Below are 24025 nucleotides of genomic sequence, written 5' to 3'. Positions count from 1 at the left end.
TGATGCCTCTAAGTTTCGGGATGATTTGTTCTGCATTCATGGAACAACCAAAATCACACCTCTGCACGGGGGGGTGGGGGGTGGGCATGGCCAGTGGTGCACAGAGTACGTAACAGAGGCCCTGGCATGTTTAGGTCCACCCGAACCCGCGTCTCACCACCTCCGTGCTTTGCGTAGCTCTGGCTCGCTGACTCATCGTGCATCTGGTGTGGTGAAGGATGCGCAGAGCCCGGCTGCTCTGTGGTTTCGAGCGGCGAGGGTGGAGGGAAGGGGGAAACTTGTCATCCCCACGAGAGAGGACCACGGCCCTCAGGACTCACGTGGTGTTGTGTTCCGTCTGGAATCCAGGGGGGAGCAGAGGGTTTGCCTGCCCTTTTCCTCCTTAATCATCCCAAGTTTATGCCCCCATGAAGGGCAGGGCAGGGCAGGGAATGAAAGAGCTTACTAGGTGGTTCACCGAGATCGAGATGGTACAAGCCCAGCCATCAGGCTCCCCGCTCCCCTGCCCGCCGACCCCCTGCGTCACCCTTATCAGAGCGTTGCAGTGTCCCAGGGCCATTAATCGTGGGGGAGACTATGACAGTTTACCAGGAAGTCCTGGAGAGCAGCGTGGATTCTGAATTTCTCTTTCTGCTTCATGGGTCCCCCTGAAGGGCAAACAAATTTCATTTCATTGACTGGAGGAGCTACAGGTACCCCTTTCGGGGGACCACATGTTTCTGGTCCCTTAAAATGCTAATCTCACCGGATCACAGTTCCTGCTGCAGAAAAGCCACAGTGACGCTTGGCAAACTTCCCTGACCTCACGCGGGCCTCCCCGGCCATTTCTCCCTGTGTCTTCCACCAGGGTGGCTCCCGTTTGATGTAACGTTTTTGAAATGGACAGGTCCCACAGGGCCGGGGCAGCCCTGGAAGAGAACCAGGTAGAAGCTCCAGTTTCCCCGGGGAACGGGGAGGAGGGAAGGTCTGGGGAGATGAAGGGATGGATAACGGTCCCCTCTCCAAGGGGATGCTTGGCGATGCCTGGCTGGTGGGGGGAGGGTGTGCCTGGCACGGGGTAGGCGGAGACCAGGGACACGGCTCAACCCCCCACAGAGCACAGGATGCCCCCATCAGAGTCCTCCAGCCCCCGTGTCAGCAGTTCTGAAGCTGAGAAACTCTGTCTAGCATAAAACACTCTATCATCTATGTATCAATTATCTGCGTGCCTATGTATTATCTATCCACCTATCTATGTATTTGTTCTGTATTAATAAATGATCTCTCTCTCCTTCGCTATCATCTATGTAACTATCTATGTAATTTTCTATCTGTGTAACTTTCTATCTGTATAAATTTCTATCTATGTAACTTTCTCTGTCGCTTTGTAGCTATGTAACATTCTATCCGTCTATGCAGTTGCGTCACTATCTGTATGTATCTAGATTTATTTACCTATCCTCTCTCCATCCTCAATGCATAGATGTATATATCTGCACATCTGTCTATCAGCCTGTTATCTATCACACTTGGGAGTCCATGTCTTAATCCCTGTGGAGAAGACAGAAAAATGTCCCCAAAGACATCCATGCCACAGTTTCTGGAAACCACACGTGACAAGAGAGCTTTTGCAGATGCGATGAAGAATCTGGAGATGGGGAGATTGTTGTGACTTGTCCGGGGAGGGGGCACAACCGTCCTTATTTATAAGACACAAACAGCAGGGTCAGAGGCAGAGACGCAGGGTTCGGTGTGATGTGGCCCGTGAGCTGAGGAAGGTGAGGGTCCAGAAGGTGGAAAGGCAAGAAGGCAGATTCTCTGAAAGAACCAGCCCTGCTCACACCTGGAGGTTAGCCCTGGGAGAGCCGTGCTGGGTCTCTGACCTCCAGAAGTTCGCCCACCGTGGAAGCACTTGGTTCCGGGGCCAGGAAGACCCGCGTCTCAGCCTGCGCTGAAATAAGTGATTTGAAGTCCATCCGCCCACTGTCAGCTTCTGGGGACCTGGCTTTTCGGTCTAAAAGGCAGTGATTCCTGTTTGTCCTCCCTAAGAGTCACTCCTGGGGGCACGTTCAGAGGCAGACTTGGGGTCCTAATATTTGACGGTCAGCCACTCTATGGATGCCAACCCTGGCTTTCTTCAGGGGGACAAAGCCCGCCTGCAAATCCTGGTAACATCCGGGGGACAGTTCTCCACTGGGCTTCGGCAAGTCCCCAAGCATTGTCCCTTTTGGATGCCATGCTCCCTGCTGCTGGGCTTGAGGCCAGCGCGAGGGGGACCGCGTCTCCCGTCCCTGGAGGACCAGCCCACACCGGTGGTTCAGGAAACCTCAGTGAGACGAGGGCGGCAGGAGCCCACTTATAACGCGCTCTCCAAATACAAGAGGCTCGCCACCCACCACGGGGGGGAGAACCCTGGGTGTGGAAGCGCCGTATCTGATAAAGTTTCCAGTGAGGTGTGTCTGGTGGGGCTGCAAAAGCCAATGGCGGGGCTGAAAAAAAATGATCCCACACTTTTTCGTTTTTTTTGACCGGAGTCATCTTTTAACATAAAGCATGACTGTTTCCTGTAGTCATTTCCCGAGTTTCCTTTCTGCCTTTTAAAAGCAGGGTGACCTCTGTACATCAGTCATGCTTCGAAGTCCCTTCCAACCTTCTCCCTCCCCTCTGCGAGCATGAGGTGTGTCTTTCTGCCCTGGGTGACGGCAGCGGTCCTCCTGCTGGGACATCTGAGCGCCTCGGGAGAAACGGGGCCGGGTAAGTCATGCGTGCAGATGCGGCGATGTGTCTGTGTGAAATGCCCTTTCTTTTCACATCTCTGTTTCTTTGTTGGTGGCGTTTACCACTGCACTCTTTTCTTTGTGAAAGTGACCAGAGCGTGCACAGGTGTCTAAGTCTCTACAAACCTGTTTGCCTGTTGCAAAGGACTCATTCTTTTTTTTTTTTAATTGCAGTTGATTTGCAATATTGCTCCAATATCTGTGTATAGCCCAGCGACCCATTCATAACATAGATACACATTCCCTTTCTCATATGTGCTTCTCCATGCTCCATGTCATAGTTTGCAGCTACCAACCCCACACACCCCATCCATCCCACTCCCTCCCACCGCCCCTGGGCAACCACAAGTCTGGTCTCCACGTCTGTATGTCTGTTCCTGTTCTGGAGATAAGTTCATTCGCGCCACGTTTTAGACTCCACGTAGAAGTGATGCCATCGGGTGTTCGTCTTTGTCTGGCTTACTTCCCTTTGTAAGACGACCTGTAGTTGCACCCATGTTGCTGCGAGAAGTCATTCTGGATTGAGTTCAGGATTAGGTTCGATTGGAAAATTGAGAAACTGGGCTGCTTCACTGTTCTGTTGGCCTCCAAAGAAGTGGAGGCGTTTGTTTAAATTAATAGCGACCTTCCTGGGGTGACATCGTGTCCCCATGGCGCCCCAAGAAAGATGAGGGTTACCCTGACTGTTCATCTGTCTGAGGGGTCATCCTTGAACCCCCACAGCTGGCCGTGCCTTCCGAAGATGACTATCAAAATTACCTTGCTCTCTGTCCTCAGAGCCAACTTCCTGGGGCTTTTCCAGAAAATTGTTGCCAAGTTTTGTCAAAAGGCAGCAACAGGAGGGGGCAAGTGGGAAGGAATAGGTCCCAGCAGGGCTGGTGGAGCTGTTGGGAACTGGTGGGGCTGGTGGGGTTGGTGGGGCTAGTGGAGTTGGTGGGGCTGGTGGGGCTGGTGGGGCTGGTGGAGTTGGTGGGGCTGGTGGGTCTGGTGGAGCTGGTGGGGCTGGTGGGGCTGGTGGAGCTGGTGAGGCTGGTGGGTTGTGGGGCCGGCGTTGCTGTCTTGCACCAGACAGCTGTGATTTGTCTTTCTAGCTTGACGGTGGCCCAGATGGAAGTTGGTGATGGCACGTTCATGACATTTAGCTTCTGAACTGTCCCCACGACTCATCCATGTTCGACTTCCAGTGTCTGAGCTGGCTGCTTGCCTGCCTGGTTGGGAAGCGTCCCCAGGGTGCCCTTTGCTGCAGCCTCAGGGTTGCAAACTGGATTTCTAGGGGACACAGAGAGGAGGGTAGGGGAGCCTGAATGTGGTGTGGCTCCCAGGCTGGCCCCCCGCACATTTCCCAAGCTTTTGCAATGCCCGTTGGTCTGTTTTCTCTTGGCCAAATCCGGCCCTGCGTCTGCCAGTGACAGAGGCCAAGGGACGGGGGAATTGACTGTGCTTGGAGCTCCCGGTGGCCATGGATTCCAGGTGGTTCCTTGGAACCTGCTTCTTTCTGCTGACACTGGGTCGTTGCTACCCAGTTCATCCATTTCCAGCCAATAAATTGACTTAATGACTCCATCGGGCTATCAGATTGTATTTCCATCCGAGGTCATTGTGTTTCCAATGGGGCATAACGCTGATGCACAACACAAAAATGTGCCCATGGGGAGTTCCCATTGTGGCTCAGCAGGTTATGAACCTGACTTATATCCATGAGGACGCAGGTTCATTCCCCGGCCCCGTTCAGTGGGTTAAGGATCCAGCGTTGCTGTGAGCCGTGGTTAGATCGCAGACACCACTTGGATCCGGTGTTGCGTCCATCTATGCACCAGTTGGCGTAGAAAGAACAGGGCAGGGTGAGGAAAGAGAGAGAGTGTGTGTGTGAGCAAGCAGACAGAGGCTCATGAAAGGCTCAGGAGTGATGGGGAAGCCTGCCTGCCAGCCACACCAGCCACACAAATGAGACCCCCCTCAACCTTCAGTCCGTCTGTAGACGGTATCATTGGCCCATGACCGTGGGGGCTGGAATGGTGTTTACGGTGTTTGTGGGGGGAGACACAGAGACTGGGGTGACAGGCGCATATGGAGCAGGGTTGGGGCACCATCAGGGAAACCAGGACAGTTGGGGCTGGGGACAGACAGAGGGGAAGGGAAGGGAGAGCTTGAACTTGAACAAAGTTGAAGAAACACCATGCATTTCCTGACACCCATGATAACTCTGAGATGTTTGCAGCTGAGCCCAGATGTTTATGCCAAATGCAGCAGGGATTCAGGTCCCCCTTGGGAGGGGACAGTAGGAGAAAGTGACCTGAGAGTGCCTGGTGGCTCTAAAAATTGTTCTAAAGGGGAAAGACTCTGTTAGTGGAAAATGAATCCGTTGATCCAAGAAAGAAAAGGAAAAAAGCTTGTTTTCTTTTTATGGTCACACCTGCAGCATGTGCACATTTCTGGGCTAAGGGTCACATTGGAGCTACAGCTGCTAGCCTACACCACAGCCGCAGCAACGCCTGATCTGAGCTGCGTCTGCAACCTAGTCCTCTGCTGTGGCAATGCCGGATCCTTAAACCAGTGAGCAAGGCCAGTGGGAAGGAAGGAAGGAAGGAAAAAAGAAAGAAAAGAAAAGAAAGGAAAGAAAGGAAGGAAGGAAGGGAAAAGAGAGAGATGGATGGAGGGAGGAACAGCCCTGGCACCTGTTCTCACTCAGCCAGGGGAACGGGATTTTGCAGTGGGTAGGGTCAGGGACTGCGCGTTCTGGGTCATTGTCTGTCCAGCCCAGAGCCCCCAGGACTGGGACACCGGGCAGGGACCACATCGAGACCTCAGAGGCAGCAGGTGGGTGGAGCCCCTCTTCTGCACCCTCACCCCTCCACCCAAGTCCTCATGTCTCATTTTATCAGGGACCTGCCCCAGTGGTCGCTCTTACATCACTGGATCCCGAGCCCTCAGCGCTTGCATTGAGGACAGACGATGGGACTCAAAGATGTTCCTCTCTGATTGAAGCCCTGTTGTCTCTGTCACGGCCAAGGCTGCTTCGGGACCTTATCCTCTGCAGAGGGAAGCGGTCCCGGACTTGACATGAAATTGTCTAACTTTCGCATCCATGGTTTTCCCCATCATCCCGTGTCTTGACCCGACCTCACTTCCTACCCCCTGGAAATACCCAACAGTTTCTTGGTGTAAAGTCCCTCCGTTCACACAGAGCGAAGGCCCGTGGTGCAAAGTTTTTAAAGTTGGGCAGCGGGTTCTGAATTATGAAGGGAAACTTTGGTCTCTTAAGGGATGCCTCTGCACAGGGGATGCCCACTGTATGTGCAACTGTTCAGCTCCAGGTTGCCTGCAGCCTTTGTGGTTTTCTGGGGAAAATTCTTTTGAAAGGACTTTACAAAACCAAAGGCGGTTTACAAAAGTACCAGGGGTTTCGCACCCATCTGGACCCCGGAAACAGAGAAGCTGATGGTGAGGCAGCTCCCCGTGGGATCCTTGCTGGGCCTGTGTCTCTGACGCAATGATGGATAAACCCTTCTAAAGAAGGATTTTTTTTTTCTTTTTGCCGTTTCTTGGGCTGCTCTCACGGCATATGGAGGTTCCCAGGATAGGGGTTCCGTCGAAGCTGTAGCCGCCGGCCTGCACCACAGCCACAGCAACACTGGATCCTTAACCCACTGAGCAAGGCCAGAGATTGAACCCACAACCTCATGGTTCCTAGTCAGATTCGTTAACCACTGAGCCACGACAGGAACTCCAGGATTTTTTTTTTTTTAATTAGAAGATGTTAAAGAATTCCTGTTGTGACTCAGTGGATTAAGTCACAGCAGGATCTTAATCACTGGCTTAAAACTCGACTGGTATCCGTGATGATTCAGGTTCAATCACTGGCCTCGTTCAGTGGGTTAAGGATCTGGCATTGCCACAAGCTGCAGAGTAGGTCATAGATGTGGCTTGGATTTGGCATTGCTGTGGTGGTGGTGTAGACCAGCAGCTGCAGCTCCGATTCGACCCCTAGCCCAGGAACTTCCATAAGCTGCTGCACCTGCAGCCCTAAAAGGATAAAAAATAAAAAAATGAAATCGAAGAATAGTTGGAGTTCTCTCTGTGGCACAGTAGGTTAAGAATTCAGGATTTCCCGTCGTGGCGCAGTGGTTAACGAATCTGACTAGGAACCATGAGGTTGTGGGTTTGGTCCCTGCCCTTGCTCAGTGGGTTAACCATCCGGCGTTGCCGTGAGCTGTGGTGTAGGTTGCAGACTCGGCTCGGATCCCGCGTTGCTGTGGCTCTGGCGGAGGCCGGTGGCTACAGCTCTGGTTGGACCCCTAGCCTGGGAACCTCTATATGCCGCGGGAGCAGCCCAAAGAAATAGCAAAAAGACAAAAAAAAAAAAAAAAAAAAAGAATTCAACTGCAGCAGCTCTGGTCACTGGGGACATCCACATGCCAAAATAAAATAAAATAAAATAAAATAAAAAGTTTCCAGGGCCAGGGGTTGAACCTGCACCACAGCAGTGACAATGCCAGATCCTCAACCTGCTGTGGCGCCAGGAAAGCCCTTGTGATATCTCTTGACGTAACTGTTCAGGCTCTAGACTTGGAAACCTGTGCGTGAAGGTATACATGTGATTTCTGATCCTACAGACAACCTGGTCTGAGAATAAATGAGCAAAATTCTAAAGGTCATCTCTGTGGGTAAACAGACTGTGGTCCATCCATGCAATGGAAATATGACTGGTGGATGATGGATGGATGGGTGGATGGATGGATGGATGGATGAACAGACTGTGGTCCATCCATGCAATGGAAATATGACTGGTGGATGATGGATGGATGGATGGATGGATGGATGGATGGATGGATGAACAGACTGTGGTCCATCCATGCAATGGAAATATGACTGGTGGATGATGGATGGATGGGTGGATGGATGGATGGATGGATGAACAGACTGTGGTCCATCCATGCAATGGAAATATGACTGGTGGATGATGGATGGATGGGTGGATGGATGGATGGATGGATGGATGGATGAACAGACTGTGGTCCATCCATGCAATGGAAATACGACTGGTGGATGATGGATGGATGGGTGGATAGATGGATGGATGAACAGAATGAAACGCACGCTAGACTGGGTTCACAATAAGAATATAACATATTTCACTGATCATGATAGACAGGTAGAGAGACTGCATGCTGAAATGGCAACCTTCTGGATCTATTGGGTTAAAGAAAATATATCATCAGAATTTCTCAAAAAGCACTATATCACTCTTAAAACATGAATCCTGACAGCCTTTTACAAATTTCCAACTCTTTCCGGCATTGCTTCAAAGTCTACCCTCTTGGCCTCTTTTTACCCAGGGGCATTGCCGCTTCAGATCATCAACTTTAATTTCGAAACCGTGCAGGTGACATGGAACGCGACGGAATACTCAGGAGCCAACTGGACGTTCTTCTACAAGTAAGCGCCCATGGGAAGGGAAAGCTGTGACTTTTGTTAAAATAGTTCCTCTTTGACGGTGTCAGCAACAGGGAGGGCCAGGAAGTGAAGGTGTGAAAAATCAGAATGCGAAACTGTGCATACGTGTGTGTCCAGGCTTCACCACAACCACAGCCACAGCCACAGCCCCCGAACCAGCCAGCAGAGGAATGACTGGCTCTTGTGTGAAACCACCTAGATTCTTTTCAAAGAAATCTTTTTTACTATACTTGGCTTACAGTGTTGTGTCAATTTATGCACTACAGCAAAGTGACCCAGTTCTACATAGATATATGTGCCTTTTCTCATATGATCTTCCATCATTGTCTGTCCCAGGAGACTGGATAGAGTTCCCTGGGCTGGACAGCAGGACCTCATTGCTGATCCAGCCCAGGGATCAGTTAGTTTCGTTTACTAACCCCAAACTCCCTGTTCTTCCTGCTCCCCACCCACCCCCCAGCTACCACAAGTCTGTTCTCTGTGTCTGTGAGTCTGTTTCTGTTCTGTAGGTCAGTTCATCTATGCCAAATAGAAGTGATATCATAGGGTATTTGTCTTTGTCTGACTTACCTCACTCAGTAGGAGAGTCTCTAGTTGCATCCATGTTGCTCCAAATGGGATTATTTTGTTCTTTTTTATGGCTGAGTAGTATTCCATGGTGTATACAGACCACATACTCTTAATCTACTCCTCTGTCGATGGACATTGAGGTTGTTTCCATGTCTTGGCTACTGTGAATAGTGCTGCCGTGAACACAGGGGCGCCTGGATCATTTTGAATGAAAGGTGTGTCTGGAAAGATGTCCAGAATTCTTAGAGGACATGCACTTTGTTCCCCCAGGGCCGTCTACAATGTCTCAGCAGCGATCTTTTACTGGAGCTTTGTTGCCCTGAAATATAACTGGTATGAAGCCCCAGCTGAGCTAAATATTCTTAGACTTTTCATACCAAGTTACGGGACCCCCTTTCCAAACGTGGGCCCCTTGTATGGGTTAATCTGCTTTGCCAGATACACTCAATGACATGGGTGTAAACGAGGGAGGGAGGGTGTTTCAATTCTGCAGAAGAGGTGTTTGATCTTTGGCTGAGTCTTTACGTTTTGATAGCACATGAGATAAACGGGAAAGTGTCGAGATAAACGGGAACGTGTCCAGACAAGGGAAATTTTAAGGTGAAATTATTTGGAAAGTAACACGCACAGGAAGAAGAACGGGGCTAGATGTGAAACAGGTGGTGTCACAGAGAAGATATTTCTGAGCACCCGTTTCTTCAGCCATGAAGAGGGGGTTCTTCACCCCATCACCTCTTGGATCTCAGGTCTGCAAGGATGGAGCAAAAGGTGGTGTCAGGCTGGGTGCTCGGCTTCTTTTCAACACCACGCAGAACACCAGCCTTGGCACGTCTGTATTAAAAGTGCCCCCTCAAATTAGAGGCTTGGTTACTCTGCAGATCAATTCACTTCCTGGGGCAGCCACAGCAAAGTACCCCAACCTGGGCAGCTTAGAACAAGGAAAATTCATCCTACCTCACTCATGGGGACCAGACATCTGAGGTCAAGCTGTGGGCAGGGCTGTGATCCCTCCAGAGGCTCCAGGGCTGGGTCCTTCCTGCCTCTTCCAGCTTTAGGGGGGCTCCAGGTGGCCCTGAGCTGGTGGCCGCCGCCCTCCCGTCTCTGCCTCCATCTTCCCGTGGCTTCTCCTCTGTGTCTGGGTCTCCTCTTCTGTCTCTTAGGAGGACACTGTCCTTGGAGGGAGGGCCCCCCTCATCCAGGAGGACCTCCTCTCAGACCCTTCCCGTGGCTTCTCTTCTGTGTCTCCTCCTGTGCCTCTTGGAAAACCACCTCTGCTGAATGAAGAATCCACCCTCTCCAGGATGGTGTTATGTCAAGATCGTTCTCTTAATTACATCTGTAAAAATCGAATTTCCCAATATGCTTCTCTTCCCAGATTCTGGTTTAGGATGTAGACACGCCCTTCGAATGACCACACCTCAGCCCCCTATAGGATCCATTCAAGGGGTGTAGACATTTGAGGAACGGAGGCACTTTTTGGTTTCGACCCGTCTTGCTGGAGTTGTCATGGGATCATCGCAGGGAGTCTGAGTCTGCGGCACCGACCTGGATCAAAGGAATGGCCCTGAAGCTGTCATTTTTAGGGATGGCTGAATCGTTCTCTTTTTAAACCACAGATTACGAGACAACGAGGACTACAGAGAGTGTTCCAACTACACCCTTCGACAAGGCTCCACCACCGGGTGCATCCTGGCCGTAGAAAAAGATGAACTTCTCTATTTTTCCATCAGGCACGGAACAGACTCTCTTCTCGACAAGACACAGTGGATCAGCAGTTACCGTAGGTGCTTGAGGGGGCGGGCGGTCTTGAATCAGGAAACGTGATACAACTGTAGCAAAACCCTTTCTCCAAACACTCCTGCCTTGCTAGGTTTCTGGAAGATGGTGGTCCTTCCTTTTCTCTCTCTTTTTTTTTTTGGAAGGACAGGATATCCCAGGGCCCTCTCAGCATCCAGTCGGAACTATGGACCCATTACTCAAAAAAAAAAAAAAAAAAAAAAAAAATCAGCCATAGAGCTAGTATAGGTTTCCTTGGGCTGCCATACAAAAAAAAAAAAAGATTTATTTTATTTTTCATTTTTATTTTTTTTTTTAGGGATGCACCTGAGGCATATGGGAGTTCCAAGGCTAAGGGTGGAATCAAAGCCGCAGCTGCCAGCCTATGCCACAGCCACGCAGATCCTTCACCCACCTAGTGAGGCCAGGGATAGAACTGGTATCCTCACAGATGCTACGATGGCTTCTTAAATCTCTGAGCCGCAACGGGAACTCTAAAAACGACGGGGAACGGGGTAGCCTAACAACAGCATTCAGGGTCTCCCAGTTCTGGAGGCAGAAGACCACAGTGAAGGGGTTGGCAGGCTTGGGTCCTTTTTGAGGTTCTGAGGGAGGATTCCTTGCAAGTCCGTCTTCCTCTCAGTTCCCAGGGGCTGCTGGCCCTTCTGGGCTTGTCCACGCATGACGTCCACGTCTGCCTCCATCGTCATGTGGCCTTTTTCTCTATGTGTCCCTGTGCCTCTCGACGTACGGGGACACCCATCATAGTGCATCCGAGCTCGCACTCCTCCCGCAAACCCCCTCTTACCTGAATTCCGTCAGTAAGGACCCTCATTCCCAATATTCTGAGGTTCACGGGGCCAGCATGTCAACATGTCTTTTCCTGGTGGGGACCCACTTCTTCCCACAGCAGATACAGAGACGTTTCCTGGAGTTCCCGCTGTGGCTTTGCAGGTTAAGAACCTGACAGGATGTCCATGGTTCAATCCCTGGTCCTGCTCAGTGGGTTAAGGATCCCTCGTTGCCAAGAGGTGGTGTGTAGACCAGCAGCTGCAGCTCTGATTTGACCTCTGGCCTGGGACCTTCCATTCACTTGTGGGTACAACCCTAAAAAGCCAAAAAGGAAAAGAAAAAAAAGAGAGACTAAAGAAAGAAAATTTCTCCAGCTGTTTCAAGGAGCTTCTTCCAGGAGGTCCTTGGTTCAAACTTGTATTGTGAAGTGTCACAAAGCCCAGAACCCCCCCAGATCTCAGAAGGCATTCGAGGAGGGGTTGTGAATTTGGAGACATGGACTGTTTATCTTCGTTGAGGTGCTGGTCATTGTGCTGTTTCTCCTCAGTGAAACCCAGGTCCCCGCGGGGGCTGACCTTCCAGTGGCGTCAGGGAGCCGTGACGGTGACGTGCTCTGACCTGCGGTACAGAGGTCTCCTCTATGAAATCCAGCACAAGACCACCTTTGACGCCGAGTGGCAGGTGAGGCCGGGATGTCGTCGCAGGCCAGGCAGAGTGAGTACCTCTCAGGGGCAAACGGTGGAGACAGAAGGACACACATGGAGATGGAGCTGCTAAGGTTTATCTTAAGGACTTGATCCTCTGAGGGTAAAGGCAGTTATCTGTCAGAGAACCAGGAGGGAACCCTTGATAAAAGGGGGGGGGAATGGACCTGGGGCTGGACCCGGGAGCACAGAATTGCTGCTTCTCAGAGAAATACAAGTGAACAGAGAAAGATCCTGGGGTTCCTGCTGCAGTGCAGCTCATTAAGGATCTGGTGTGGTCACTGCTGGGGTGCAGGTTGCAGCTGTGGCTCAGATGTGATGCCTGGCCTGGGAACGTCCATATGCAACGAGTGTGGTGAAAAAAAAAGAAAAAGAATTTCCTGGAGTTTGCCTCAATAGCCAGTCATAAAATAGGATACTTGCTTCATGACGCTGAGCATCAGGAAATTTTGGGACTATATTCATGCTCCTGGTTCTGACCCATCGTCTCCCTTTGTAGATGTCAATCCTCAGGAAATGATTCAGGAGTTCCCTGGTGGCTCAGTGGGTTAAGGATCTGGTATTGTTGCTGCAGCCACTCAGGTGGATGCTGTGTGAAGGGTTTGATCTCTAGCCCTAGAATTTCTGTATGCTAAGGGCACAGCCACAAACAAAAAACAAAAAACAAAAAAACAAAAAAGAAAGGAAATAATTAAAAATGTGGATGAGGTTGTATGCCCAAAGGCGTCTATTGAACCATTCTCTGAAATAGGTACATGGCCTTGGGGACCACGTATATACCACAGAGCAGGGAAAGAGTCACATAAATTATGGTACGTTCATAACAAAATACTTCAGAGCCATGAAAAGGGGTTTTAAAGAATACTTAAGGACAAGAAGGAATGCACACATTAAACATTGTGGTCCATGAATGCTCCCTGAAGGAGAGAAATGATATCAATTCATTGACAGCAATTGTATCTTGGACCTACAATAAACAGGGTTTTGAGCGCCTTATTTTGCTTTGTGTGTGTGTGTATGTGAGTTTTCTAAAGGTGTAAATGCAAGCATGTATTACTTTTATGCTCATTAAAAATCATCACTCAAGGATTTTGCAATAACTATAAATGAAGGATCAGCTTTAAAAAATGGGAATCTCTATATTGCACACCTGTGCTTATATAATAATGTTTGGCAACTATACTTCAATTTTAAAAAGTATGACTCTTTTTCTTTTTGTCTTTTTAAGGCCTCACCCTTGGCATATGGAGGTTCCCAGACTAGGGGTCGAAGGGGAGCTGTAGCTGCTGGTGTACACCACAGCCACAGTAATGCCAGGTCCAAGCCCCATCTGCGCCCTACACCACAGCTCACGGCAATGCCAGATCCTTAACCCACTGAGTGAGGCCAGGGATCAAACCTGCATCCTTATGGATGCTAGTCAGATTCGTTTCCACTGAGCCACAACAGGAACGCCTGACTTTTTAAAATTTGTTTTAAGGAAGATCATAATCACGCTTCAAAAGCATTTGTCATTGTATCTGATATAAAGATTTTCTTTTCTTTTTGTAGAAGAGAGTTGAAGTGTTGCCACGTGTGTTTTTGCTGTTGTTTTGAGAATAAGGACCTGGGCAGAGAGAGGAAGTGAGAGTGGGAAACATGGCCAGGAGTCTTGTGACAGCCCTGGATGGAAGATTAAAAAATCTGGGTCGGGAGTTTCTGTCGTGGTGCAGCGGAAACTAACCCGGCTGGTATCCATGACAATGCGGTTCAATCCCTGGCCTCTCTCAGTGGGTTAAGGATCCGACGTTGCCATGAGTTGTAGTGAAGTTCACAGGTGCAGCTTGGATCTGGCATTACTGTAGCTGTGGTGTAGGCCAGCAGCTATAGCTCTGATTCAACCCCTAGCCTGGGAACCTCCCTATGCCTTGGGTATAACCCCAAAAAGAAAAAAAAAAAAAAGTTTGGGTCGGTCATGGATTGTTCTTTCTGTTTTTCCTCCAGTCCAACGAGGCAAAAACCTGCAATGTCACCCTCAGCGATCTGGATGCTGAGAAGTGCTATTTCTTCCGGGCCAGAGTGAAAACACTGGAGTCCAGCTACGGCCCTGACACATACCCAAGCGACTGGTCGCAGGTGATGCATCAGCAGCAGGGGAAGCTCAGAGGTAATGCTTGTTTCACGGCTTCACTGCACAGCCCAGGCCAGCGCCCTACCTTGGGGGTGGGGTTGGAATGGGGCATCAGACAACTCTGGTGACCCCAAGTCCTTCTCCAGAGGTCAGTGTGGAAGCAATGCCTCTTCTTGTTTCCTTTGTGTTTGGGCCACTCTTGGTTTTTCATTTTTAGGAACACAGCAAGGATAGTATCATTTATGAATGTTGTTCTGTGGATATAGGAATCGATGATAGATGTCTCTATAGATAACTCGGTGATGGGTGGATAGATGTCTCTATAGACAACTCGGTGATGGATGGATAGATGTCTCTATAGACAACTCGGTGATGGATGGATAGATCTATAGATATAACTCGATGATGGATGGATAGATAAATCTATAGATATAACTTGATGATGGATGGATAGATAAATCTATAGATAACTAGATGATAGATCTATAGATAAATAGATGATAGATGATAGATCTATAGATATCTAGATGGATGGCTAGATAAATCTATGGATAACTAGATGATAGATCTACAGATAACTCGATGACAGATGATAGATCTATACATAACTAGATGGTAGAGGGAAAGATAGATCTATAGATAACTAGGTGATAGATGATAGATCTATAGATAAATAGCTGATAGATGATAGACTATAGATAAACAGATGATAGATGATAGATGGATAGATAGATCTATAGATAAATAGATGGAAGATGATAGATCTGTAGATAAACAGATGATAGATGGATGGATGATAGATAATGGCAGATAGATGACAGATGTAGATAAGTAAATAGATAAATGACAGAGAGATGGATAGACATAGATGGGTGATGGGTGATAGATACATAGAAGATAGATAGACAGATGGCAGATGACAGATAGCTTGAGATGACAGCTAAAGGATAGGATAGATAGATAGGTGATAGATACCTAGATAGACTGAAGACAAGACAGATGGATAGAGAGCCAAATGCAGCCCAGGTCTCCAACAGCCTGGGCAGTGCACACACCCTAGGGCAGTGGGTTGAGCCTGTACTCCCTCGAGCCTGATGTGTATCTGTCTGGTGTCACCATCTCTCTTTCTGGGATATTTTGCACCCAAATCAGGATTTCCTGACCCTGACATTTATAAGGCGAAAAAAGGTGGGTGGGTGGGGGGCGGTTGGAGCATGATCTGATATCATGCTGAAAACTTAGAGCACTTGTTCTGTTTCCCTTTAGATTCGTGCCAGGACAAGAGGCTGTCCCCAAATTTTCTTTTAATTACTGGTATGATCGTCTTCCTGACAGTGTCCCTTCTCTTTCTGTCTTTATGGAAACTACAGAGGTAAGGGTCACCCCGCCGGAACCCTCAGGCACGTGGGCTTCATTCCCAACATGTCCATGGATTGGGAGTCGGGGGGAAGAAGTGTCTGATGTGGTTTAATTTAGCTGAGTATCACTTTCCGTGGAACACACATTTTGCCTATGGTATATGATAAGAAAAGTGAAAGAAAAATAACACCCAATGTGCAGAGGTGTCTGCAGAATTCATTGAGAAAAATTCTTGTGGAGACAGTGGAATATATGAACGTTCATTCTTATGAGAGCCTTGCCTTTTTAAATTTTATTTTATTTTTGTCTTTTGAGGGCTGCACCTGCGGCATATGCAAGTTCCCAGGCTAGGGGTCACATTGGAGCTACAGCTGCCAGTCTGCATGACAGCCATAGCAACACCAGATCCAAGCCTCGTCTGTGAGGCTCACGGCAACGCCGGATCCTTAACCCACTGAGCGAGGCCGGGGCTTGTGCCCTCATCCTCATGGATGTTAGTTGGGTTCATTGCCTCTGAGCTGTGACAGGAACTCCTGAGAGTCTTACCTTGCTTCAAACATACACACCCCATCAAGCTGACTTCTCCTATCACATTAGAATGACAGATACTGACAACAACTTTTAATTTCTATTGAGATGTGTTAAAGTAGACAATGTGGCAAGGGATGTGAGAAGAATTGGATGAGAAAAGCTTGTCTGGTTTATAAATCCAGTTACAGATATATCAAAACAACATTCTTTGAGCGTGTAGAGAGCTTTTCAATAATATGATGTTAAAAGACTTCTCTGCACTCGCTGTCCAGACCGTGATGTAACCGCTGCTATTTCCATCTTTATTTAAACTTCCTTGCACCCTGGTGTGTGCCTGTTGATGAGATTTGAAGGAACCGATGCCCAAGGCTGTGGGTGCCATCTTTGTTTCTTACGATGAAGTTTCCATAGAAACAGCTGGAGTGAGGCATGGAGAAAGGTGGACCGCCCTTCTGAGCCACGTGTGCTGGGCGAGCTAGGCTGAGTCAGACCAATTCAAGGACATTCCATCATAGCTGGAAACAGGATAGGGGTGTTTGCCCATAATTCTTGCAAATCACCCATTATTTCTTCAGTCTAATCTCTCTTTGACCAGCTCAAACAGATGCCACCAAGATGGGTCTCTGCCAGGGAGTAGATGAAGCCATCAGATAAGGGTGCTGATAAGGGATATATCCGGCACTTTTCACACAAAACTGAAATCACCCCTGAGGGAAACAGGGGTGCAGTTCTTGGAAAAAAACCAACACTTGTCCTGTTTTCAAAGAAGCCCCTGTTTGCAATGAGGGGTGAAATCAATTGTTTATTGTCCTGGGGGTGTTCTAACAAAGAACCAGAGTCTGGGCGGTTAAAATAAGAGACATTTATTTTTCCTGGTCATGGAGGCTGGAGTTTGAGACCCAGGGGTGGGCAGGGCTGGTCCCCCCAGCACTCCCCAGAGCCTCTCTCTGGGGTGTGTCGACGGCCGTCTCCTCCCCGTGTCCTCACAGGGTCATCATCCAGTATGTCTGTGTCCTGATCTCCTCTTCTTGTAAGGACCCCTAGTCACATAAGATTAGCATCCTATTCGATGAGAACCTCTTAGGTTCAGCATCCGGGGGCCTGTGAATTAAACTGAGCCACAAGAGAGTAACAGAAGAGGCAAGCGTCTCTTTACTGATTTCATATTTTTACATGCATGAGGGATTCACAGAAAGGATACAAACTCATGCGGTTAATCCTGGGGGCGCCTGGCCCATTTTAACGAAGGGCCCTCATTTGTGGAGCAGTCACTGGATGAAGGAAAAGGGAGTTTGGACCTCTAGGAGGGGCGAGTTGCAGAAAAGTGACTAAGAGGCGAGTAGGGGAACTGCAGGCAGACAACGTTTCCAGGGAGGAATTACATCAATGCCATCTCCGTGCTGTGACCCACCGTCCATTTCCTGGTGGGGGTGGGCGGTCAAGTTTACAGGTGGAAGTTTTTTTTTAATGTAAAGAGGCAAACTGAGGCTCTGTGTGTAGGCAGATGAAGGGGGGCGGGCAAAGAACTTCTGTCATGTCTGCTGTTTCTCTTGTGACCTCAGTTCCAAGGAATCAGCATTCCCAAGGGACATATGATGGGGGTGGCTTTCCTGACGGCTGTCACCCGCGCCCCCCACCTCCCCCCGTGACTTCATTGCACCTTCATTTACCTCCTGAAGGGCTCAACCTCCTGAGACGGTCAGGTGGTGGGGGGGGGGCGGTGAGGGGCTCAACCGATGAATTTGGAGAGGAGACAGTTTACTCCCTAACACAGATAGAAATAGTGATTTCGCCGTCACGAGACATGGCGAAGGTGCAGGAACGGGCCCCCTGCCCCTCAGCTCCCCTTCCTGGTGGCAGCGTCCCCCCCGGGGTGGCTTCGGGGAGCAGGGTGCCTGTGGAGGTAGCACTGGGGCACACGTTTTGAACCTGGGGACACAGTTCTGCCAAGATGCTGACTCCCCCAGGTCAAAGTCTGCCGCCTTCCCAGGCCCCTTGTGGGGTCCAGCCCCGTGGGCGTCCCCAACTCTGCTCGGGGGCCCCAGCCTGTCTGATCAGACTCTCTGTGTCCATTTCAGGATTAAGAAGGTCCTTATGCCCAGTGTTCCAGACCCCAAATCCACCTTCTCGGGGCTCTTTGAGTCTCACCAAGGAAACTTCCAGGTAAGGCCCCACTGCAGGCAGGGGATTGCTCAACAGGCTTGCTTTGTCCAACTAGTTTCACGCCAGAGTGTCATCAACAATGCCTGCTCTGGGAGTTCCCTTGTGGCTCAGTGGGTTAAGAATGCAGCACAATGTTCTTGAGGATGCGGGTTCGATCCCTGGCCTCGCTCAGTCCGTTGCGGATCTAGCGTTGCTGTGAGCTGCAGCATAGGTCACAGACATGGCTTGAATCTGGCATTGTTGCCTCTGTGGTGGAGACCTGCAGCTGCAGCTCCAATTGGACCCCTAGCCCAGGAACTTCAATATGCCGCAGGTGTCTTCCGCCCTCGCCAAAAAAAGACCAACGTGTAAAGAGCTGCCTCTTTAATTGCCCATGAGCCTCTTGGGAGTGGACTTGTTTTCTCTTTGGGTGAGAAGGAGCAGATGCAGGGGCTCAGAGGGTGGCTTGTCTTTCCATCCGTCCCAGAGGTCAGTGCCTGCCTCGGGATTTTCCAGCCTAATCTCATCAGGAAGTTGAGTTCTTCATCGGTTCCCTCAGGAGCCGGCAACAAACCCTCCACTTCCGCTTTCCGATGTTGTGGTGGTTATTTCACTCCTGGGATAAATGCTTCTGGACGGCTGAGCAGGAGCTGGGAGACCACAAGGGCAGGGGCCAGCCCCGTCCCCAGGAGGTGGTCAGGTGTGGATTTTACAGGACAGTGGGCCAGAGCTATGCTCGTTTCCTGGGGCTGCCCCAAATGTGATGGGTTCAACACATGCCACAGGTATCCTCCCCCAGCTCTAGAGACCAGACGTCTGAGGTCAAGGGGTCCCAGGGCTGCGCTCCCTCCAGAGGCTCCAGGGGAGGGTCCTTCCTGCCTCTTCCAGCGTCTGGGGGCTCCAGGCAGCCCTGGGCTGGTGGTCGCCTCCCTCCCGTCTCTGCCTCTGTCTTCCCGTGGCTTCTCCTCTGTGTCTGGGTCTCCTCCTGTGTCTCTTAGGAGGACACTGTCCTTGGATGGAGGGCCCCCCTCATCCGGGAGGACCTCCTCTCAGACCCTTCGCTTCCTCACACCTGCAAAGACTCTTTGTCCAAACAGAGTCACGCCGCAAGTTCAGGCGATGAGCCCTGGGTCTTTATTCTGGAAGAAGCCTGCTCTCCTTACCCTCCGAGGGGAGCAAAGGGAAGTTCAGAGGACGTAGGTGTCAGGAGGCACAAAACCAGTAAAACCTTCTTCTCCCCTCTGATATGCTGTCCCTGGGACCTGCAAATGAAATGCAGAAACGCAATTAAAAAGAGAGAAGGTTTATTGTGGGTGCATGGGGGGAGGGGCTCACAGAAGAGAAGTGAAACCTCGAAAGAGGTGGTTGGGCCTGGGGGCTGATGGGCCTTTTAAACAAAGGGTCTTAGACTGTGGAAGAGAGCAGGTAGAGGAAAAAGGGTTGGGGGCTTGTGAGGGGGCTTAGATGTGCGTCAGCCACAAGGAAATGCATCACAAATAGGGGTTGTGTATAGGGTTCTATGAGGACTTGAGTTCTTTCAGGTGATAAGGGTTGGCTCTGAAGCTGAAAGGAGTTGCATTTCCTTTCTGAAAGGGACACTTAACGCCCGGCTTTTATGCTGATAAGGGGAAAGCAGAAGTCAGCTCTTTTTTTTTTAATTAAAAAAAATTTTTTTTTTCATTTCTTTCTTTTCACAGCCTCACCTGCAGCATATGGAAGTTCCCAGGCTAGGGGTCAGTTGGAACCACAGCCACAGCAATGCCAGATTCGAGTCGCATCTGCAACCTGCACACCCCAGCTCACAGCACCCCTGGATCCTTAATCCACTGAGCGAGGCCAGGGATCGAACCCTCATCCTCATGGATGCTATGTTGGGTTCTTAACCTGCTGAACCACCATGGGAATGCCCACCTGCTACTCTTGATTTTCTATTGCGTTCAGCTCAAAAGCGGAGAATTTGGGGGTGCTGTCCCAGGCCCTGACAAAGAAGGGGGCACTGAATCATAGCAGACTTGAAGAAAGGAAAAGCTGAAGTTTTTCAAAGCTTGGGACTAAAAGCAGGAGAGAGGAGACCCTGCGGGGGACGGGGGGATGGGGTGTTTCTGGAAAGGTAGGAGTCACTGTGTGGAGAAGAGCCCTGTGCAGCCCCTCCCCCGCCCGCCCCCCTCCCCTTCCTGCCCCTGCTGCAGACACGGTCCAGCCAGCATCAGGCTGTCCCACGGCACTTGTTACAAATGCCGCCCTGGGGGCTCCCTGTGCCCACTTGTCGAAACGTGGCCTCTGTCCGTGGGTGCGGAAAGAAACTTGGAGGCAGTTCTGGGAAAAAACAGCTGTATTGCCTTGCCAGGCAAAGGAGGGTCACAGCAGGCTCATGCCTTAAAGATGGTGCCTGCCTTTGGGAGAGATGAGGAGCTGGTTTTATAGTTTGGAAACAGAAAATAGGGCTGCTGGTAAGGGTCAGGATGGGTGCAAGCTCGCATTCTTCTTCAGAGCTGGTGTTTAGGGTCCTCCCCTCTGACTCTCATCTGTTGGGGGTTCAGTTCTGCAGAAGAGCTCAAAGATATTGCTGTGTGTATCCCTTGAGGGGGAACAAGGACCGGCCCCTAGGTGGCACGGTGGTCTCCTGATGGCCCCTCGGGGTCTCTGCATCCCTTCCCTTCTCTGATGACCATCTGTGGGCACCTGCCCTTTGGGGCTCAGGCAAGGGCCTGGAGGCTGAATCTTATTCCCTAAAAACAAGACATGGGAGAGAGACCCAGAGAGGCTTGTGTCCAGGAGCCCCATGTTTCCCACTGAGAGAAACCCTCCCTCTAAAAAGTCACCCCTCTCTGAGAACATACCTGGGGTGAGGTGGGGGGGAGGAATCTGAGTTTCCCGTTTTGGGGGTTCCTGAAAATCCCTTCAGACACCCCTCTTGTGTGAGGTGTGACCACAGGCCCAGTGCTTTGAAGCTGATGACACCAGGCAGGTCTGAAACTGCGGGCGTCCTGCTGAGATGCTGGACACGAGAGCTTCTCTGTTTTCTTCTGGGGGAGGAGGAGGTGGCCTGGGGTCCAGGGGGGGTCTTCCCAGGAGCCTCGGTGTGGGAACACTGGCCACGGGGCGGGGGCTTTGCTCCCCAGAGTCTGAGTCCCAGTGTCTCATCCATGTAGGAGTGGATCAAGGACACCCAGAACGTGACCCACCTGAACAAGACGGAGGAGAGGGAGCAGGCGTGCATCCTGGAGGAGGCCGTGGTGGTCCAGCTGGCCGAGGCCGAGAGGCCCAAGACAATGCCGAATAGCCCCATGGGCCTGCAGATGGGGGAGGAAGAGGCTGCCGGGGACCCCTGCCGCCTCCCTCGCCAGCCCCCACAGGGCCGTCAGGTGGCCTCTCTCCAGGGTTTTACTTTTGTGATGAGTGACAACTCTTATATGATGTTATGAGGGGGTGCAAACTCAGCAGCCAGCATCAGAATCTATGGGAGGTGGGACCCAAGTGATGATAACAGGGGCTCAACAGCAGAATCCGTCATGCTGGCGTCTGGGTCCCCCAATACACTAACTGCCCAGCTGCGGCATCCCTTTGAAGCTGATACGTAAGGGCTTGAGGATCAGCTCTCTAGAGGTGGCAGACTCTTGGTTACACTGGTTGTTGCTCTCAGCTGGCACCTCTTCCGGGTTCACGTAAATTGTAAGGACAGACGGCCAGGGTACGTGGAAACCACCGTCCTTCCTGCGTGCCCAGCCAGTCCGGGCCATTTGCCACATCCCTCAAAAGTGGTTCCTGGATCCTTAGGTTCTCAGCTCACATACCCAGCTGGGGAGGCGCGGCACCCCCAAGGAGGCAAGGAATCCCGCTTGGCCCACACCAGCCAGCCACCCCATTCTTGCTCCAAAGAGGAAACAATCCCTATTGCAACTGCTGAGGCATTTTGTTAAGCAGACTCTATTTTAATTCCTGCATTGACATGCTGGACCTGGACGGTGCTTTGCATCTAAGAGGTATATGAATGTAAAAGCAGTCTACATGGGAGTTCCCGCTGCGGTGCGATGGGTTAAGAATCCAACTGCAGTGGCTCTGGTCGTGGCAGGGGTTTGGGTTCAATCTCTGACTCCAGGGCAGTGCTTTAAAAGGACCCAGGGCTGCAGCTGCAGCTCGGACCCTGGCCTGGGAATGTGCATATGCCGAAGGTGCGGTTGTAAAAGAGTAAGATAAAAAAAATGTCGTCCAGCACAGGGAACTCTATCAAGTCCCCTGGGAGAGACCATGATGGAAGAGAATATGAGAAAGGGAACAGGTGTGTGTATGACGGGGTCACTTTGCTGGACAGCAGACATGGGTACAACGCATACATCAGCCAGACGCTAATGGAAAAAAAGCACCTTGCACAGACCCTGGCCAGGGTGAAGCATTATTATTTTTTTACATTGAGAGAAAAGGAAAGTGTTGGCATGAGAATTGCTGTGAGATGTGAGCCGGCGATGATGGTCGTGGAGATAGTGGAACGTGTCACTTTGATGCCTCAGGCTTCACGTACAGGATGTTTCTAGATTTCTAGATTATTGAGATCTTTTTTTTTTCATGCTGACGCTGGGTTTATCTTATCTCTCTCTGCAGGGTGCAGTAAGTAAGCTGGATCAGATATACCTGGAGTGTGTGTGTGTGTGTGTGTGTGTGTGTGTGTGTGTGTTGGGGATTGTAATTTTTTCTGTGTGTGTCTTTTATTTCTTAGGGCCATACCCGCGGCATATGGAGGTTTCCAGGGTAGGGGTCTAATCGGAGCTACAGCTGCCGGCATGAAGGGAACTCCCTCAGCTTAAGGCACAAGGTAAAGCCAGATTTCAGTCAGCAGGACAGAGCTTGAAGCCAAGGACTGCAGTTGAATCACAGAAGGAACTGCTTCCTTGGGGGAGGCTGTTTGTCTCCAGGCTGTATCCCGTGGACACCCCCTTCTCATGCCCCCCAGGTGTGCTCCCCCGAGGAGTGGGGATGGAATTCCATGGTCTCTGTGAATTCACACTAGGACAGGAAGTTCATGCGGCAGCTCAGTGGGTTAAGAACCCGCCTGGTATCCACGAGGATGCAGGTTTGATCCCTGGCCTCGATCAGTGGGTCGAGGATCCGGTATTGCCATGAGCTGTGGTGTAAGCCCCAGAAGTGGCTCAGATCTGGCGTTGCTGTGACCATGGGGTAGGCCGGCAGCTGTAGCTTCGATTGGGCCCTAGCCTGGGACCTTCCATATGCCACAGGTGCAGCCCTAAAAAGAAGAAAAAAACAAAAAACAAAAAACAAACAACAACCAGTGGCAGATGTGCTTTGGGACTTTGGGGCAGGCACAGGGGGCATCATGCACCACCAGGCTCCCTTCTGGGTATAACGTGGGACTTCAAGAGAACAGGTCGGGGGTGGGGTGATGGAACATTAGGAAACCAGGGGTGAGGAGGGTTCTGGCCACACTGACCCAGGAGGGTTCCTGCTGACAGTGTGGCCGGATGATCAAGCCTGATAGGCTTCAGGATGAGGAGCCCAATCAGATGTCAGGTAATCAGATATGGAGGGTGGGGATTCGGGTTAAATCCACGGACGTGATTTCTCCCTCAAACTAGGTGATGCAGGGACGGACACAGAAGTCCCTAAAGTCAGATGCCTGATACTGCCCAGTCCAGAAGACAACCTGTTGGGTGGTAACCCTGTCTCTGTCAATGTCCCATCAGAGCTGTAACCATTTATCCAATACCAGTGGCTTTTCAGTGACACAGGCAGCTCCAGATGCCAGAGGACACCTGGAGGCACTGCAGCCAAACCCAGCCTCTGTCCAGCGGCCCCCGTGAAGCCTCAGAGACAGAGTT

The 24025-nt window shown here is 50.6% G+C and overlaps 1 protein-coding gene across 1 annotated transcript; it reads left to right on the top strand.

Annotated features, from left to right (window-relative positions):
• Positions 1-2509: 2509 nt before the first annotated feature.
• LOC100627648 (cytokine receptor-like factor 2) lies at positions 2510-23475 on the top strand. The gene is made up of 8 exons (XM_021081385.2): positions 2510-2733; positions 8093-8192; positions 10397-10560; positions 11896-12029; positions 14036-14198; positions 15429-15534; positions 18131-18215; positions 21347-23475. Exons 1-8 carry the CDS (start codon positions 2652-2654, stop codon positions 21617-21619), a joined length of 1107 nt encoding a protein of 368 aa, XP_020937044.1. The 5' UTR covers positions 2510-2651; the 3' UTR covers positions 21620-23475.
• Positions 23476-24025: the final 550 nt, after the last annotated feature.

The sequence above is a fragment of the Sus scrofa genome, chromosome Y (assembly GCF_054392235.1).
Source record: "Sus scrofa isolate SSC_HxYL_T2T_F1_AM1 chromosome Y, Sscrofa_HxYL_maternal_Yorkshire_Landrace_v2.0, whole genome shotgun sequence".
NCBI lineage: Eukaryota > Metazoa > Chordata > Mammalia > Artiodactyla > Suidae > Sus > Sus scrofa.
This window is presented reverse-complemented; position numbering and strand designations above follow the sequence as displayed.